This window comes from Nematolebias whitei, chromosome 5, assembly GCF_014905685.2.
Source record: "Nematolebias whitei isolate Nwh7 chromosome 5, NemWhi1, whole genome shotgun sequence".
NCBI lineage: Eukaryota > Metazoa > Chordata > Actinopteri > Cyprinodontiformes > Rivulidae > Nematolebias > Nematolebias whitei.
Window position 1 is genome coordinate 16,718,536 of NC_056502.1, and position 19,731 is coordinate 16,738,266.

General features: G+C 41.8%; 1 protein-coding gene across 1 annotated transcript in view; it reads right to left on the minus strand.

Annotated features, from left to right (window-relative positions):
- Positions 1-17,252, minus strand: part of setdb1b (SET domain bifurcated histone lysine methyltransferase 1b) — an 18,218-nt gene extending 966 nt beyond the window's left edge. Inside the window, exons 1-24 of the mRNA XM_037676908.1 lie at positions 17,168-17,252; positions 15,297-15,500; positions 15,047-15,213; positions 14,916-14,959; positions 14,240-14,366; positions 13,990-14,160; positions 13,708-13,909; positions 13,556-13,629; positions 13,278-13,468; positions 12,740-12,869; positions 9,812-10,118; positions 9,259-9,369; positions 5,802-6,105; positions 5,432-5,693; positions 3,245-3,335; positions 3,008-3,124; positions 2,735-2,904; positions 2,409-2,633; positions 2,136-2,297; positions 1,760-1,887; positions 1,266-1,312; positions 1,070-1,173; positions 726-994; positions 548-636 (exon numbers count right to left, since the gene is read on the minus strand). Coding sequence (XP_037532836.1) covers positions 548-636; positions 726-994; positions 1,070-1,173; positions 1,266-1,312; positions 1,760-1,887; positions 2,136-2,297; positions 2,409-2,633; positions 2,735-2,904; positions 3,008-3,124; positions 3,245-3,335; positions 5,432-5,693; positions 5,802-6,105; positions 9,259-9,369; positions 9,812-10,118; positions 12,740-12,869; positions 13,278-13,468; positions 13,556-13,629; positions 13,708-13,909; positions 13,990-14,160; positions 14,240-14,366; positions 14,916-14,959; positions 15,047-15,213; positions 15,297-15,500; positions 17,168-17,184 — 3,713 coding nt within the window. The 5' untranslated portion in view covers positions 17,185-17,252. The remainder of the gene's footprint in view (positions 1-547; positions 637-725; positions 995-1,069; positions 1,174-1,265; positions 1,313-1,759; positions 1,888-2,135; positions 2,298-2,408; positions 2,634-2,734; positions 2,905-3,007; positions 3,125-3,244; positions 3,336-5,431; positions 5,694-5,801; positions 6,106-9,258; positions 9,370-9,811; positions 10,119-12,739; positions 12,870-13,277; positions 13,469-13,555; positions 13,630-13,707; positions 13,910-13,989; positions 14,161-14,239; positions 14,367-14,915; positions 14,960-15,046; positions 15,214-15,296; positions 15,501-17,167) is intronic.
- Positions 17,253-19,731: the final 2,479 nt, after the last annotated feature.

A 19,731-nucleotide genomic window follows, 5' to 3' on the forward strand; every position in this document is an offset into this window, starting at 1 on the left:
CCAAAAAAAAAAAAAAAGATAGGAAGTTTGTATCTTGGTTTAATAAATATATATAATTTATGAAATTTTATGTATGGGTTTCTGGGACTAAAGAAATGTGACGTTTAAATCAGTAGTTCTCAAACTTGGGTCCCCTCATTTGCATTAAAGAGACAAATTAAAGAAAATTATTTTATAAACATTAGAGTTATGAGGGGTCTTCTTCCCTGTAAGGGGTCCCTGAACCCCAAAAGTTTGAGAACCCTTGGTTTAAACAACAGATGTCCTGATCTGTTGAAAGCAAACTCCTTTCTAATAAAAACAGGAAATAAACGTTCGATTTTCTCACACAAATACTGACTTTGGTGCGAGTAACAAAAACAAACACAAACGTCATAAACACTGATCATTCTTGTATGTGAAGAACTTAAATAAACTGTAAGGAGGGCCCGCCCCTCTAGGGTCACCAAGGACTTATCCAAATGTGCAGAGGCCGAAGGGGGGGACCTAAACAATTATCTTTTTTCATAGGAGAGGGTTGACTGAAATATTTAACGACTGAACCTACTTGCTGGCAAAGAACGCCACCCAGGGGAATCGCAGGTCATGCGTGTCCACAAACACGTTCTGGACAAAGAGGTTAGGACTGCAGCTGTGCTGTAACACAAACAGAACGACAGATCATGACCCGAGAAGGACAAAATAAAACGTTTTTCACGCAACACAGAACGGGATTAACATCTTACGTTGAGGTACCGCCCAAGGTTTCCCTCCAGCTTGGCATCGATGATGTAGCAGGATTCTTCGCCGTCGTAGAACAGGCGAGTGTTCCTGGGAGCGTTTTCTCCCCCTCCTCCAGGCTGCCCCTGCTGTCCATGTTTGGCCCCCTGGCTGCTCGGTCCCGCCCCCCCTCCAGGTGTTCCTGTCTTCACCATCATGCTGTGGCTGTTCTTCAGGGCGATGCCTCGGGTGGATTTCACCGCCACCTGCTTTTTGGTCACAGTGGGGCCAGAAACTTCAGGAGAGAAATAAAGTGTAAATAATCAGGAAATGTGGATCATCACCAGGGACGACTTCTTTTTACGTTTACCTGGAGCGGGTTTGTCTCGTTCCTTGTTGTCCTCAGATCCTGAGCTGATGGTCTGGACATCATCGCTGTCAGAGAGAGTCATCACATCCTGCTTCTTCGTTTGACTGCATAATTAAAGATATTAAATCAGTCCTTAGACATTAATCCAGACTTACAGTTTTCAGAGACAAATGTTTAAAATTTGAGAAACACCCACACTGGTGTATTTTGAGGAATTCCAACACACTTCTTATCTTCAGAGTCCTGTCATGGAAAGTAATGAACAGAATTACGTATTTTTACAGTCATAAAGCAAAAATCACAGTAATCGTTACAGTTTATTCGATTAAAAAGTAATTAAGTATTTCCAAGATAAATGAAGGATTACCGTATTTTTCAGACTATAAGGCACACTTAAAATCCTTTAATTTTTTTCAACTATCAACAGTGACCCATAAGTATTAATTCTGGTTGTGCTTACTGACCTCGAACCGATTTTATGTGGTTATTGTGAATGAGTTGAATAAAGTTTGACTTGTATGACTATTTTGTTTTGCTTAATGCGCCGGTGCACCTTATAGTCCGAAAAATACGTTACATCATTATTTCTCAGTAATGTACCTAAATGTTCTGCGTGGCCTACATTTAAAATAAAACCTCAGTCTATGTGTTCTTGTTGCTTTATCCGTTGGCTCTTTTTTTATTACTCACCTTCTTGAGCCCCTGGCTTGTTAGCCAGGAAGCCACTTTGCTTTTCCCCGTCTCTTCTGGGATCGACAGGGACTTTTCACCAGCTGCTCCTCCAGAAACACTCATTCCATCTTTACTGTCTTGACTTCCTGAAGCAGGAGGGAAAGTAGTATGAACAAACAGCACAGAAATCACCCTAATTCAGCTATAAGCTTACACAATAACAGAGGAACTGACTGTCTTTTAAAGGAAACTGAACAAGTTTGTAATGGGACGGTGGATTATTGCTTGGCTGGTGATGGGAAGATGTGAAGTTAGAAGTGGAGTAAAAGTGATCTTTAAGCAAAATAAACCGTTAACTTCGAACAATCGTCTGTAAGTCGTACAAGTTGTTTACCTTCCTTGGTGCCCTTGACTTGACCTCGTGTGGTGTAACTCCTCCACACAGAACTGGAGTTGAAATAGTTGTCCTTCACAAACGTGTCGTCTGAACTGTCGCTTTCGTCACTCTTCGAGTCTTTTTCATCGTTGCTGCGGTTTGAAGAGCTCGAGCTTTTGACTGTGGGACAAAGAAAAATTCATTAAAAAAAAAATAAAAAAAACAGGATGAAAATGTCAGCTTCTATCTCGAGGACAAACACAGCAGAGAACCTCACAGTGTTCAGCTCACCCTTTTTGGGATGTCGTCCCGCATTGGTGCCCGAAACTAAAGCAGACGGTTGGATTTTTATCCTGGACACATCCACTCCGCTTCCCTCGCTGTCTGAGCAGTGAGCCTCGCTCTCGTAGCCTTCCTTGAAGTTCTCCACACTCTCTATGTGGTCCAGGTTAGCAAAATACTCATCACCCATCTCTAGACCTTCTTTGTCAGCGAAGTCATCAGTCAAGATTTTACCTTTTAAAGTGGCAGAAAAGAAAGAGAAAACACAAAATTGTTAATAAAGATGTCTGCATGAGTCTGACTTCCACCATCTTTTTTTAATGTGTGTTTCTCACCAGCATAAATGCAGACAAAAGAGCCCTTAGCGATATCATCCAGACACCGGATGCCCCAGCCTTTGTTCTGAGTCTTAAAGAGCTGAAGGCGGACCTGCAGGCCGTGCTGCACCAGCCGGTTGGTGCACATCTGAACACAACATTTGCACCTTTTATTACACTCGTAGATCCTGAGAGAGAACCAGAAAGAACAAGGGAATGACAAGATAAGAGTTAATAAGTCTATAGAACATGAGAATGTTAGCCTTTTTAAAACAAGTAAAAGATGCTGACCCTGTTGGCAAGCACTCCTCTAATCGTTTGTACAAATATCCTGCGTTAGTGTTGACCTGTCCTCCGGGTGTACAAGCTGTAGCCTGCAGGGTCAGCTGGTGGCAGAAACATTTGGACCTGTAATTAAGACAAGAAGATACTAAGATCTCATGACACATCTTCAGGAGATTAGCTATGGCTAACAAATGAAAAATAAAAAGTAAAAATGAAGCTGTACGAAGGAGCAGCTGCACTAACTTGTCTTGACAGCCGTCTGTGCAATCACACCCAACCAGGTAATCTGCACTGGTGTTAATAAATACGCCATCTTCAGGAATACGCTCTTTACCTTGAAGAGAGAAGAGGATCTGTCAGTCTCTGAGTGGCCACATGCTCTTTTGCAGCCATTCTCAAAGTCCAGACGCTTGTCTGAACCAGATCAAATTGGAGTGCCAATCTGAACCCAGCTCAAATGTTTCATTGGTTTCACTGAAATGCATTTGTACGACGCAATGAAGCAATGTTTACTGAGACAGAGAGAGAGAGCACAGGTATGCCACGTGTGAGAACCAGAGAACAACTGAGGAAAATTACCTGTAAACGGTTGAATTTCTAGCAGTAAATATACAGTTTAGGCTACAGTAACGACACTAAATGCTATGTCTCTTCAAGTCACAAGCTGAGTTTGTTTTCCTAACTGCAAAGCTGGTTGCAGCTTTAGTCTCATCTGTGTCATTATCAGAAACGAATGCGGCAGAGAGTAAGGTCTAAGGTCAGGTCACCATAAACTTATCCAAATGTGCAACAAAGAAATGTGGGCTTGGAAAACTGAGTTTTAGTAGTTGTAGAAAAATGCATTTATTTTGCCCTCAGCACATCTCTGAGTGCATTATCAGCAATAAACGAGTTAAAACTACTATGAGACTACCTGTATAAATAAAGGGTAAATGAAAAAAAATAAAGAAAACACTCACATCACAGTTGCTTGACAAAGGAAGATTTAAATCAGTTACGCTGCCTGACAACATCTGTAGTGCAAAGATTTAATGGTCATGTGTACTTTTACCTCAATCATTTTGATGTGACAGAGTAATGAATAGAGTTAAATAGTCTGTCCGTCTGTGCATGTGCATGTGTTGTGAGCGTGATAACGTGAAAAATAAGTGAGGTACTGACTTCCTTTTTGGTGTGTGGGTGCATCTACGTGTAAGAAAGGTTCCTTTCAAAAATTGCATTGCCAGGTCAAAATCCAAGATGGCTGCCACCATAATTTGTAAACCTTGTGAGCTGGATAACTTGAAAAATAAGCAATGGGCCATAAACTGACCACCCCCATCATTTGAGGAAACTATGCTTTCTAGTTTTTATATTGCTGAAAAGTATAGTTTCCTCAAATGATTGTAGTGCAGTTGCTGAAAATTAATCTATGGTGGCCAAGGCCACCAATGGCCACCCCCTTAGTTCTGCCATTGAACCTGGTGGTGGATAAAATTGCAGTTACTCCCTGCGCTCACCAGCATCCGTCACTCTGCACCACCCCAGAACATAAATGCATAATAAAATGACTTCTGTTCTTATACACAGTTCAGCTCCTACCAGCTTGAATATCTTGCACCAAAACATTAATGCATTGTCCGTTAAATTCCACTTCAGAACACTCATCTCGAAAACTACAAACATTCACTATTCAAATCTTTCAGTGATGGGGGACATCAGAGAACCGCTTGTTTGAAATCTGATTTGAACCTTTGAGTATAAAGTTTGTGAACGACTTCTCAAATGTTTTGTACTTCTCAAGGTTTAATAAGTGCACTGGTAGACTAAAACAGTTTGTGAGCAATAAGTGATAATTCACCTAAACTAATCAGCTGTTCTGAATAATTAGGTTGTTGGTGCTGCCACAAAGAAAACCATCTCTGAGATCCAAATAAAATAAAAAACATATATTATTTACAAGCTGAGACATTTTTGATGCTGTTTAATCCATCCATCCATTAACTTTACCTGTTTTATCTTTCCAGGTCACATGGGTTACTGGTGCCCAGAGGAGGTGAGACACCCTGGACAGGTCTCCACTCTCACTCACTCACTCACACCTAGGGACAATTTAGAGTTACCAATCAGCCTAACATGCATGTTTTTGGTCTGTGGGAGGAAACCGGAGTACCCGGAGAAAACCCACGCATGCACAGAGAGAACATGCAAACTCCACCCAGAAAGGTCCTCGACAGGGATTCGAGCCGGCGACCTTCTCGCTGAGAGGCGGCAGCTCTACCAACTGAGCCCTTAACGCTGTTTAGGATTAATATAGTTTTCGGCATAAATTAACTGTAAAAATTGTTCCCATTTATATTTCCATGATCCAACTTGATCTAAAATGTGAACGTGAACAACCGTGCAGGCTCATCTCTGGACAAACCCAAAGCAAATCAATGTAGATCTTACTGTAGGCTACTTTAGGAGGTGGGGTGGTATCAATCTCGTTGACACAGGAGAGAGCGATGTCCTCCTTTCCACTGGTGATGTCTGGAATGTAATAGAAGGGTCTTTGTGGCTGGAAGGGTCGATCCACGAGCACATAGGGGTCTAGACAGAACATCTCTAAGAATATAAAGTCACAGCGAGACTGGAAGAGGTAATTCTGTATCTCTGACATGTTGCGAAGGCAAAGTCCGCATGGAGCCTTGTAGGTCACATGGAAAGAAACCTGAGGAGAGGACATGAAGGGAAAAGGTTATTAAAACACAAATTTAATTAGGCAGGTAATATATTTTAACGTTTTATGGTCCTGTGTGGTGTTGCGGTTTATGTTTACTTTGCGGTTGACTTTGCGTCGACTCGTCATGCGTCTGAAATCATACAGCAGAGGAGTGAGGAGGGGGTTCTTTCCTAGGTGCATGTCTTGTTTGACTGGTCGAACGCGGTTCAGACATGTAGGCTGACATGTGTGTGCCAGGTAGAAGATTCTGTCCGTTGGGGCTCTGTAGGAGGGATGTTGGGGAATGGTGACCATTGCATGTGTCACAGGGGGATGGGGAGCAATCACAGTGGGTTGCTGTCTCTGGTACGAAGGCGTGGAGGAGGATGTGGGAGCAGTTGTAGTAATCAATATTTTTCCACTGTGAATTAAAGACAAAAAAAACAACATGACCATTTTCTCTTGTAAACTGGAAAGAGCTATTCTATTAGCTTCACCAGTAGCAGACAGAATCAATAAGTCATGTAGTCTCCATTTTAAAAACAGGAATGCTGTGGAAAATATAAAATAATAACACGACCGTAGTTTTCTGATTATATAGAGCTTAAAATTTCCCTGGAGTTTGCATTTGAAATAAATTAGAAGTAGAAGTTTATCAGCAGGGGACAAAGTTTTTTTTTTTTTTTAACTACAAATCAAAACTTACGTTTCTAAATCTATTAAACCAAGTTTTCTTTCAAACTAAAAAAAATTAGAGCCTACTATAAAAAGCACATTTATATGAAATATATTGTGGAAATGTTCATGTAACATTCAAACTATATTTTAAAACACTATTAGGACACCCAGTGAACTTTATTTATTGTGCCATGAATTACTCTCCAAGGTCTTCAGACAAGAGAGGGGCGGAGCTGTCCACTGATCACTACCTGGTGGTGAGTTGGCGCCGATGGTGGGGGAGGATGCTGGTCAGACCTGGCAGGCCCAAACGTATTGTGAGGGTTTGCTGGGAACGTCTGGCAGAGTCTCCTGTGAGACGGAGCTTTAACTCCCACCTCCAGGAGAACTTCGAACATGTTCCGGGGGAGGTAGGGGACATTGAGTCCGAGTGGGCCATGTTCCGTGCCTCTATTGTCGAGGTGGCTTACCGGAGCTGCGGTCGCAAGGTTGTTGATGCGTGTCGCGGCGGCAACCTTCGAACCTGGTGGTGGACACCGGCGGTGAGGGATGATGTCAGGCTGAAGAAGGAGTCCTATCAGGCCTTTTTGGCCTGTGGGACCCTGGAAGCAGCTGATGGGTACCGGCAGTCCAAGCGACACGCGACTCGGATGGTCGCTGAGGCAAAAACTCGGGCATGGTAGGAGTTCGGAGAGGCCATGGAGAATGACTTCCGCACAGCTTTGAGGCGATTCTGGTCCACCATCCGGCGTCTCGGGGGGGAAGCGGTACACCACCAACACTGTTTATAGTGGAGGTGGTGTGCTGCTGGCCTCAACTCGGGATGCCGTGGGTCATTGGGCGGAATACTTTGAAGACCTCCTCAGTACCACCGGCACGTCTTCCACTGAGGAAGCGGAGCCTGGGGACTCTGGGTCGGGCCCTCCAATCTCTGGTGCTGAGGTCACCAAGGTGGTTAAAAAGCTCCTCAGTGGCAGGGCCCCAGGGGTGGATGAGATTCGCCCGGAGTTCCTTAAAGCTCTGGATGTTGTGGGGTTGTGTTGGCTTACATGACTCTGCAATATTGTGTGGACATTGGGGGAAGTTCCCCTGGATTGGCAGACCGGGGTGAAGGTCCCCCTATTCCAAAAGGGGGACCGTAGAGTGTGTTCCAACTAGAGGGGGATCACGCTCTTAAGCCTCCCTGGTAAGGTCTATTTGGGAGTTCTGGAGAGGAGGGTCCGTCAGATAGTCGAACCTGGGATTCATACCATACCATACCACTTTATTTATAAAGCACTTAAAACAGCAACAAGGCCAACCAAAGTGCTGTACAGACAAAACAACAGGTAACACAAAGCAAAATACAAAATGAGGTAAATCAGAATATAGACAAAAAACGATGCAGATAATGACGACAAACCAGTGTGGAGCATACAGGATCAAAACACAGATCATCTTATGTTGAAAGCTATTGAATAGTAGTGAGTTTTTAAACGGGACTTGAAAACCGAGAGGGAGGGGGCCTGTCTGACAAGCAGAGGTAACTCGTTCCAGAGACTTGGTCAGGAAGAGCAGTGCAGTTTTCGTCCTGGTCGTGGAACACTGGACCAGCTCTACACTCTCAGCAGGTCCTGTAGGGTGCGTGGGAGTTGCCCAACCAGTTTACATGTGCTTTGTGGACTTGGAGAAGGCGTTCGACCGCGTCCCTTGAGGAACCCTGTGGAGGTACTCTGGGAGTATGGGGTACCGGGCCCTTTGATACGGGCTGTTAGGTCCCTGTATGACCGGTGTCAGAGCCTGGTCCACATCGCCGGCAGTAAGTCGGGCTCGTTCCCGATGAGAGTTGGACTCCGCCAAAGTTGCCCTTTGTCACCGATTCTATTCATAACTTTTATGGACAGAATTTCTAGGCGCAGCCAAGGTGTTGAGGGGATCCGTTTTGGTGGCCTTAGGATTGCATCTCTGCTTTTTGCAGATGATGTGCTCCTATTGGCTTCATCAGGTCGTGATCTACAGCCTTAGCTAGAGCGGTTCACAACCGAGTGCGACACAGCCGGGATGAAGATCAGTTCCTCCAAATCCGAGGCCATGTTCTTGAGCCGGAAAAGGGTAGCGTGCCCTCTCCGGGTCAGGGAGGAGGTCCTGCCCCAAGCGGAGAAGTTTAAGTATCTTGGGGTCTTGTTCACGAATGAGAGAAAAATGGAACGCGAGATCGATAGGCGGACAGGTGTAGCGTCTGCAGTGAAGCGGGCGCTGTACCGGTCTGTTGTGGTGAAGAGAGAGCTGAGTCAAAAGGCGAAGCTCTCAATTTACCGATCGATCTACATTCCTACCCTCGTCTATGGCCATGAGCTTTGGGTTGTGACTGAAAGAACAAGATCTCGGATACAAGCGGCCAAAATGAGTTTTCTCCGCAGGGTGTCTGGACTCTCCCTTAGAGATAGGGTGAGAAGTTCGATCATCCGGGAGGGACTCAGAGTAGAGCCGCTGCTTCTTCACGTTGCGAGGAGCCAGTTGAGGTGGCTCGGGCATCTGGTTAGGATGCCTCCTGGACGCCTCCCTGGTGAGGTGTTCTGGACACGTCCCACCAGGAGGAGACCCAGAGGAAGACCCAGGACATGCTGGAGGGACTGTTTCTCAGCTGGCCTGGGAACATCTCAGGATTCCCCCGGAGGAGTTGGCCCAAGTGGCTGGGGAGAGGGAAGTCTGGGCCTCCCTACTTAAGCTGCTACCCCCGCGACCCGACCCCAGATAAGCGGAAGAAAATGAATGGATGGTCTTCAGACAGAGCTGCAAAAGACAAGAGCTGCAACAGAAACCTGAATGCAAGAACAGGAAGTGAGAAGGTGGACGTGGATGACACAGTGACCCAAATACATTTTGGAACGAGTGTTGGACAAAGTTGTGAACTCACCCTGAGAAGATGGCAGAACTTGATGAAGACAGCAATATTTTAGAAGCATGTGTTCCTCCCACCCCAGGGACAAATGGAGAAGTGCTCTTCTTTGCCATCTGATGCTTATTCCTTAAAGACAGAAGCAAAGAGGTAAAAACTGGCAGCAGGCTGGGCGGTCATACTGTATGTATATTTATGGCAGTGGCCATCTAGAATTTTGACGTGGCAACCCAACTTTCGATGGAAACATTTTTTTTAGATGCAGCCATGCACCAAAATGGAAGTTGGTACTTTTCAAGTCATCTAGCTCACAAGAAGAACTGGACAAATGGAGGAGTTTTCTTCCGAAAGGTATTTGTTGTCCTCCCTTGGCTCCGTGACAGTGGATAACAAAGGACACCAAAGTAGGCTAAAAGGCATTTTCAAGATATTCATGATTTTTTAGTTGAATAAGAGTTTAAAACTTTTACCCATAGGACTAATACTTTGGCCCTTTAGTAAAGTGTATGCCTTTTAAACAAAGTGACATCAGTGGTGTTTGCACAATGTTTATTATGGTAAGTGTACTTACTGAATATATTGAAGATGTGTGGTTTGAGTGGGCTGAGGAGTTTGCTGTGGCTGAACGATAAGCAGGGTTTGAGAGGTTTGCTGGGGCAGAGGGGGCTGCTGGGGCACAGGAGGCTGCTGGGGAACAGGAGGCTGCTGAGGCACAGGAAGCTGCTGGGGCACAGGAGGCTGCTGGAGTTGAAGGGGCTGCTGGGACTGTGGCGCTGTCGAAGGCTGACTGGGTGATGCCTGCGGCGCCTGGCCAGGAGATGCTCCAACATGCTCAACACCAGTGTACTGAACTACTGGGCCTTTACTCCTCAATGCTCCTGGAGATAAACAAAACAGTGAAAAAAATTTAAAGGGAGTGTCTAATTTAAAACAAACAAACAAAAAAAATATTGAAAGTGTGATTTGATGGTTTACTTGAGATCTTCAAATCTAACCTCTCTTCAGAATCTAAGGCTTTTTTTGTTTGTTTTTAGTTTAGTTTATTTTTTGAATATGTAAAAAAAAAAAAAAAAAAAACCTCAAAACTTTTTGTTTTACATATTCAAGGGAGTGGGTAGAAGTATAAACTTATCAAAATTCCCACTCCTTAACCACGTACATAATCTTACATTCATTACATGTATAATCCATACATACAGTATAACAACTAATTCCATATTTATCCCATCAATATAGTATCTATTTAAGTTAACTATAGCAGATGAACAATTATTATTCCTTTAACTTCACCAAAAAAAGCATCAATAACAAATAACAAAAACCTCAACAATAATTGAATAATAATATTATATATTATTACCAACAATAATCATATGTTTATATGATAATTTGAACAGTTTTATGTTTGGACATTGTTTAAGTTCAATATTCAAATTATTCCACAGTTTGACTCCACTCACTGATACAAAAAAGTTTTTTCTAGTAGTTCTAAATTTGCATATTTTAAACTTGAGGCTTGACCTCATTAGAAATAGATTTTGGACTCTTACAATCAGGCCTCAGCAGCAGTAATAAAAGCAAAGAACCACAGCAAATATATAGAATGACAAAGTACTGACAGTTTCTCTAAAAACCTGCTTTCACCTGCCAACACACCGATGTGAAACTTTGCACCAAGTGACCCAAAATTAAGGCTAGGCTGACAGTGAACAATAAAGCTGTGAAAGCAACATCAACAAAACTAATAATAAATCAAACAGCTCTGAGTGATTTTCCCAGAGGTGCTGCAAAAACCAACAACAAAAAACAAGTGTTTCTTGATGCGGAAAACCCATCAGGGACAATAAGGCAGCAGTGAGCTGTGCCAAATGCTGCCAGTCAGGTCATGATGAAAATTCAAAGCTCGTTTGCTGTCTTTTCATAACCGATCGTTTTCAGTCCAGTTTCACTGAGAAATCCAGCAAGGTAATCTACACTATCATTCTGTGAAGCTCAATCAGCACACGTTAGCAAAGATCAGCCAAATTAGCTACACGAACAAAAGGATGCTCAAGACGAGCTTAATAATTAATCTAACAAGGTTAAGTCAGGTCCTCTGGACGGATTCTTATCAGATTCTTGTCTTAAGTCAGAGGACCAGACTTAACCTTGCTAGATTGTTCTACCTGGATTATTGAGCATGCATCAGGACCTTAATAATTAATATTTTGTAGCAGCCCTTTTTGCAGCAATCTCTGTACTTCACAATTAAACGTCTGCATTTTCCAACAAACAGTTTGGCCCAGTCTTCACAAGCACACTGCCTAAACCGACTCCAGTTTAAACACTGGTTTTCAGAAATTCATAGATGTTTAATAGAATTAGGAACTGGGCTCATGAAGAGCAATTTAAAAACAGTCCAATGATTTTTTTTTTCTTAGACATCCACGAGTGCTTGTAGCTGTATGTTTTGGGTCATTATCCTGTTGAAGGACCTAGACTGGACCTGCAACCTAGACTGAACCTTTTGCTCCAGGACATCTTGGTAGTCTTGAGATTTCATTGTGCCCTGCACAAATTCAAGATTCCCTTGTGCCAGAAGCAGCTAGGCATCTCCAAAACAAAACAGAACCGTCTTCGTGTTTCACTGTAAGTATGATGTTTTCTTTGACAGCTTTCTTTTCTCGTCCGTCAACAAAGAGCTCATGTGACTGACCAGAAACTTCTACGGTAGTTTTGGCTCAGTTTAAAAGATAATCTCCCAGGAACTTTGGGGCTTTTCAACATGAATTCCAATTTGACTTTTTTTTGTGTTTTTCTGTCAATAGGGGAGTTTTCCTGGGTCTTCTTTCATAGAGCCCAATGTGATTCAGAAAAAGACAGATGGTACAATGAGACAGTGATGGACCGTGACCTTAAGAGTTCAGTTTGAATGGTTTTGGATGGTTTCTTAGTTTCTAATTCTGCCATCCTCACTATTTGTTTGATCAACCTGAGGTTGCACTTCCGCTTGAACGCATGTACTGGGATTGTTGGCTACAGCCCCAAAGGTCTTGTAATTTTTAATAATATTTACAATTGTGGTCAGAGGAACATAAAGTTGCTTGGTTGAAGGTCTCAAAGCCTTTATCTTCAACATGAATACCTATAATCTTCTTTCTGAGCTCCTCAGACCTTCGTTTTTGATGGTCTATGTTCAGTGTGGTGCAATAAAAAGCATGAAGGCGTCTGTGATACTAACACATAATAATAATGCAAGAATGAATAATTCTTTTAAGGGTACCACCTGTCCATACTGTACCATATCTTTGTCAAATAAACAACAAATCTTATCTTTTTTACTTTATCAAATACTAAAGGCATGCAGATATACATTAGCCATTTGCTTCTGGCTGAATCCCTTTTCATAATAAATAAAGTGTAATGAGTTTAAAGAGCTATTAGGACACCAACAAAAATTTGTCTGCTTCTGCTTTTTCTCTTGTATGGATTATTTTTCAACATAAACGTGTTGCATTACCCATGTTTGGTCTTGTCCTTTGGTGGCCGGCCAGCTTCTTCTCATGGGTGGTTGCGGAAGTCATTTTCAGATTAAACATGGGCTCCAATCTGGTGGATCCTCTGTAAATCCATTCACTCCTTTTGTCTTCCTGCTTGACAGAACAACACAAAGAATTCAAAAATACTGGAGTAAATTATCTTAAATTCTTGTTAATGAATACATTTATTCACCAAGAAGAATACTGCAGACAGTGAGAGGTTTATTACAGCTGCCACATCTGGTTATTGGTTATCAATTGGACTTCATCAAGTTTTATTACCAAAGTAATGATAAACAAATTTGTTTTTACCAAAATACATTTTAATGTTGTTTCATTTGCAAACTATTTTTGTTTGATTTTACAATAATTACTGTCACTTTCTATTGTCAAGTTAGAGATAAAAGTTTATATTATGCTTTGTTTTAAAGCTTTAGGGGATTTTCCCCCACAAAATGCATTTAATATTTTCTATCTGAGTTTTTTAGTTGTTGATATTAGTGTTTGGTATGTTCGTACCAAAAAGAGAATTTTGACCAAGCTGCCGTCCACCTCCTCCACTCGGCTCTTCCACCACGTTCCCTCCCACTCCGTCTTGATTATCTGGCCGACCTTCAGGAGCACCATCGGCCTGCTGGGATAGGCGGAAATGTACTCCTCGATGAAGTCTCGACAGGATGCGTCCTCTATGTCTTCCCAAGTACGTTTTACTATAAAAACAAATGCTATCTTTATTAAACTCTCAGCCTAAAGTTGGTTTTTAATATTTAAAAAGGACATTAGAAAAGGGCTCCTACGTGGTCTGCAAACTGGGTAAAGTTCAGGCAGTATCACATAAGAAGCATAGCCATCATCAAAAAAGATCAAAAACCTGAAACACAAAGAAAGGACATTAGTGAGCCCTCACAAATCAACACCTCTCCATCTCGTCAGATTTTTATTGACTCGCCTCATGCGGTTCTTGTTGTTGGGCATCTCTGCTACAATTCCCGCGTAGAGCCACACTAGGTTTCCATCTTTGTACTTAGCGACAACACGGGCCCCGACAAACAGGCTCTCCAGAGTCGGGTTATATTCAAAAGCCACGTGGTTCCCAGACAGCAAACTCTTGCCTTTATCAAACCTCACTTTATATTTAAATGTACTATTTCCTGCATAAAATAAAAAGAATCAAAACATAGTACGTTGAGGAAAAACCCAGCCTCTCAAAAGAAACCTGAAGAAGACATACCAATAGTGTTGATAGCAACGAGGGTGCCTCTGTGCCACGTTTTGGTGCGTTTTTTCCCCAGAATGGTCATCCCAACTTTTAGTTCATCTTCTTTTAGGTTCGGATTTGGCTGGGTCATGGCCTGAGATGGAGCCTGTGATACAAATACTGTTGGTGCTGAACTCTGAATCCCTGAAAGATACAACAAATAAATTAATATCAATGATGCTTCCACACAAGATTTGATACAAAGACCATCATACATGCTCACCGGACTGAGCTGAAGGCTGCGCTGAAGAGCGGAGCAGCTGAGCTCCTGGTGAAGGCTTGTTCACCATTAGGGCCAACTTGTTCACCTGCTGGGAGGTTTTCTGTAAAACTGCAGAAGCTTCTTTTAACTGGTAATAAAAACAAACAGGAAGCAGAATTTTAAAAAGCAGAAGCAGATTAATGTGTTTCACAGTTTTTAAATTAAATGAAAGCTATCAAACACTTGTTTTAAGAATACTGCCTGTAACTAAATGTGCCAAGTATTTATCTTGCATGTTATCTAGGGTGCATGATGCAGACACTTATTACAATTGTAGCTGATTGAACGAAAATTACTATGTTGTTATTTTTTCCTTTGGTTAGGTACTGGGCTGAAAATGAGTGAAAAAGCAGCCGAAGTCAAAAGGAAAACTCTGACAGATCTTCAGAAAACCTGGAAACATTTGATGAAGACAACTTTTAATGATTACAAGAAAACCTTGCTGCTTAGAAGCCAATACCAGTATATTAAAAAAATACACAACAACAAAAAACTGAACTATTTCCCAGTAGTGCAGTTATGCAATTACTGTAGATACCAAAATCAAAACCAAAAATAATTCACTATACAAAATTGGTCATCGGACATTTATCACAGAAGCTAAAAAAGAAAAAATTAACTTTTTAGTTGAACTCACCCCAGGATCTTTGGAAGGAGTTAAAATTTTCTTTGGAGGAACCACTGATGCGCAGAACAGAAGAGCCAAATGAATAATGACATCAATATTTTTGGTGCACTGAAGCACATCTCTCTACGAAACAAACTTACAACAACCAACAGCAATGACATCATCGTCGTCATCGTCGTCTATCTCAATCACTTCAGAGGTCCGTCTGTTTGTTCCGCCGCCTTCATCTTCCGAGCTGCTTTCGCGGTAGACAAGTCCGTTCTTTTCGTAAGCTGCCCTCACCAGCATCTCGCACTCCAATATAGAACTGAAGAAGAGTGAGAGATAAAACATGTATCAGACAGCTGTAAAGACTCACACACCTAACAAATAAAAACAAATTCTCCTCACTCGTTTGCATCGTTGAGAAGCCTTTCTGTCTTTGCCTCCTCCTCCTCTTTCTGCTCGACCCATTGCTTAAGGTCTTTCAACTGAGCTTTTTTCTTTTGCACGATCTCACTCTGCTCCACTGCTTCTTCAATCAACTTCTTCAGGTCATCCAAGGAAACACCCAGTTCTTCCTCCAGACTGGAGTCCCAGCCGTCAACCTCCATCCTGAAAAATGAATTTAAAGAGCGTCACAACTCAGAACAAAACTCAATGATTTCCTGTCATATACCGGTACTGTATTACAGCAAAATGCAACATGTTGGCCCCAAGGCTACCAGAAACTACAAGAAAATCAATGGACACACTTGCTGTTTCAAAGTAGCAAATAATGTACAAATTCATACCTGAGCAGTGTTTAAACAGTAATTTTAAGAGCTAAATGTGTTTTTCATAGGATTTTATTGTGTATTTTGGATTGGTTTTACTGTATTTGCACATTACCTAGTGGTAAAGAAAAGCTGTTGGTATGAGTCAATAATACAAAATCATTACATCCACATAAAATAAAGACTAAAGTAAAAAAGGGATATAGCAGGGGTCTGCAACCTTTACAATCAAAACAGCCGTTTCTGCCCCTTTGTTCACTAAATTAAACGTGTCCAGAGCCACAAAACCTGCTACAACTGTGATTCTCAACTGGTGGCCCACAGACCACTTTAAGTTTGTTGGAGGACAATTTTCTGACCAGTAGGGTAGTTGGGTAGGGTAGTTTTCTGGCCATTGTAAAGCTGAAAATATCTTATGATTTGTTGATATTTTTACATTTTACGACAAAAAAAAGACAATATTCTTGTAAAAAAGGAAAAATAATATGTTATGTCCCAATAAAAAATATAACAATGAACTATGCACGTCTAGGTAAATTATTTTAATTGTGGAAAAATTAAGTACCCTACTTGGAATAAATAAAGTTTACTTCTTCTATTAGTTGCAGTATTCACATATTCACAAAGGAAATGACAGGAAAAACTGCTAAAACTTGCTCTTTTTGTTGTTATAAGAACCAATAAAATGAAGTTTAAAGTTAGTTTTGATCAAAGCTTGAAAGAGCCGCAGGTTGCAGACCCCTGGGATGTAGCACAGCTGAGTGGGCATACAGTGGAAGCTTGTAGAGACATTTATAACAGAGTTCATCAACTTCTGTAGTGAAAATGGGACAAATGCACGCAAAGTAATTAGACTATTTAAATTTTAAATCTGCAATTAATCCCAGTATAATCATCGGGCTGACCCAGGTGTGCAAACCACAGCCAGGCTAGGAATGACGGCTTTGTTTACAAACCTTTCACACAGAGGGAGAAGATGCAGCCCCAAGAAAACAATAATAAACTCACATTATCCTGATGCATACTCAATAATCCAGGTAGAAGAATCTAGCAAAGTTAAGTCAGGTCCTCCGGACATATTAAAATAATAACAATAATATTAATAAAAATTAAAACTTGTTGAAACGTTTCGTCTTAACATAAACTCATTTTTTGGACAAATGAGACGAACAGAAATGTTCTGATTGACATCTAATAAAACGGAAGATGCATCATCAAATTGAAGATAACTCATTGAACAAAATTAGATAGAATTTAGTACCAGGGGACTTATTTTAGGTAATATAACACGCCGTAACATCATTGATGCTTTTGTTCAGATTCTACCACAAGAAGACGAACTAGAGTAGCATGCTAGCTGGTTAGCCTAGCATGAGAAGAAAACACGGCAGAATGAATGATGCAAGTAGCTGCAAAGTAAACGCACATTCATCGTTCAGGGTGGCTTTTAAAGAAACAACGCACGTTCCCCAAAAAGCCTAATCTAATATCTGTAAACCTGCTTACCTCTCATTGTTTTCCATCCCGTCGGGCGCGGGGTTAAAACTAGCTTGTTGCTAATGCTAACGGATAGCAGCTAGCTACAATGGGTGTCTATGGAAGAAATGGGCGGTCTTAAGGTTGTTAAACTGTAGAGGAAGCTCCGCCCACACTGGGAAGATTCGGACCATTTGGTCTTTCATGAGGTCAGCGTTTAAAAAAATCACAACATAAAAGGGCATACTGTGAATACTAAACAAAAACAAAAAAGTATTACTGTTCAGAGTTTTTATTTTATTTTATTTTATTATTTTACTGGGTTTTAGGTAAACATCCACCCATCCATCCTTACACACTTTTTCCTTTTTGGGGCACTGGTGCCCATTTCCAGCAGTCAATGTGTAGAGGTGGGGACACCCTGGACAGGTGACAAGTTAACAGGGACACACAAGCCAACAAATGCACTCTCTCACTCACACCTAGGGACAATTTAGAGTTACCAATCAGTTTAACATGCATGTTTTTGTTCTGTGGGAGGAAACAGGAGTACTCGGAGAAAACCCACACATGCACAGAGAGAACATGCAAACTCCACCCAGAGAGGCCCCCAGCCAGGATTTGATCTGGCGACCTTTTTGCGGAGAGGCAACAGCTCTAACCAACTGTGCCGCCGTATCTAAGCATGCTTTCTTATATTCTACTGAGGTTTAAAACTTTAAGTATGTCAGTTTTAGTGATACACTATTAAGAAATCACTAATTCAAGCTTGAAAAACACTTTCAAATGACAGAATAGTAGATTTGTGTGCTCCTGAACAAAATTTAGAAAGAAAGACCTTGAACAACGGCACACTGTAATCATTAATGGAAAAGATTTTGAGAAGAACCTGGCAACTCTGACTCCTTTAATATTCACTATGAATCAAAAATCAACCAGTAATTTAATTTCTCCTGTGGTTGATCTAGCTGATTCTGGGAGGTCCAGATTCTGCTCTTACCTGTTGAATCATCCGGAACAGCAAGCATCATATCTTACTAGACATGTAGGAGAGGTTTACAGCTGACACAGCCAGATGACCCCACTGACGACCCCTGGCCTCACTTCAGAGCAAACACGGGGAGACCCGGCCGTAAACCTCACGCTCCTCTCTGAGGCTTTAAAGTGAAAACAGGAACGGGGCAGCTCTAAATATTAAAGTTTAGCTCAGTTTGTGTTTTCTTGTACCACATACAAAACTCAGAAGAAAAAATGTCAAAAGAAAAACTCACTGACACTCAAGAAATGAGCTGCAATTCAAGTTCATGCGAGCAGGCAAATATTTACTGAAGTGTAGAATATAAAAAGGGGATGTGGAAAATTACATCCTTTGCCTGAAACCTAAAAATCAGACAAAATAAAAAGTAAAAAAAAAAAGTGTGACTCGAGGATTAAAGTCCACATAGTGAGGGTCCCCGAACAAGAAGCACTGATCTGTGTATGTGACTTTTGTACCATACCACTTTATTTATAGAGCACTTAAAACAGCGACAAGGCCAACCAAAGTGCTGTACAGACAAAACAACAGGTAACACACAAAGCAAAATACAAAATGAGGTAAATCAGAATATAGACATAAAAACGATGCAGATAATGACGACAAACCAGTGTGGAGCATACAGGATCAAAACACAGATCATCTAGTGTTGAAAGCTACTGAATAGTAGTGAGTTTTTAAACGGGACTTGAAAACCGAGATGGGGGGGCCTGTCTGATAAGCAGAGGTAACTCGTTCCAGAGTCTTGGTCCTGCTACAGAGAAGGCCCTGTCACCTCTGCGCTTAAGACGAGTTCCTGGAACTGTGAGGAGCAACTGGTCCGCTGACCTCAGGGAGCGTGGTGGGACATACGGTTGTAGCAAATCAGAGAGATGGGTGGGGGGGGGGGGGACTTTTCAGTGATTTGTAGACATACATGAGTATTTTGAACTGGATTCGAAGGTGAACCGGTAACCAGTGCAGTGAGGCCAAAACTGGTGTAATGTGCTCTCTTTTGCCTGTACTGGTTAAAAATCGGGCTGATGCATTCTGGACCAGTTGTAGTCGTGCAATGGAGGTTTGACTGATACCAAACAGGAGTGAATTGCAGTAATCAAGCCTAGATGTAATGAATGCATGTATTACTGTCTCCATGTTATTTTTGGACAATATGGGCTTCAGTTTAGACAGCCGCCTCAGTTGGAAGAAACATGATTTAACAATCATGTTTACATGATTGTTAAGTTTCAGGGAAGGGTCCATTATCACTCCTAGATTAGTGACTCTTTGTTTTTCTGATGGGTTAGAGCGGTGAGGTCGATGCAGTGGTTTGTGATTGTGTCATTGGGAGGGAACAACATGACTTCAGACTTCTTTTCATTGAAACTTAAGAAGTTTAAAGCCATCCAGTCCCTGATGTCATCCAGGCAGTCGAGCAGCGGTTGAGTCGAGCATGTACCATGGTGTCTTAGGGGGAAGTAAATTTGACAGTCATCAGCGTAAAAGTGGAAGGGTATGTTGTGTTTCCGGAAAATAGCACCAAGCGGCAGCAGGTATAAAGAGAATAGGAGGGTACCCA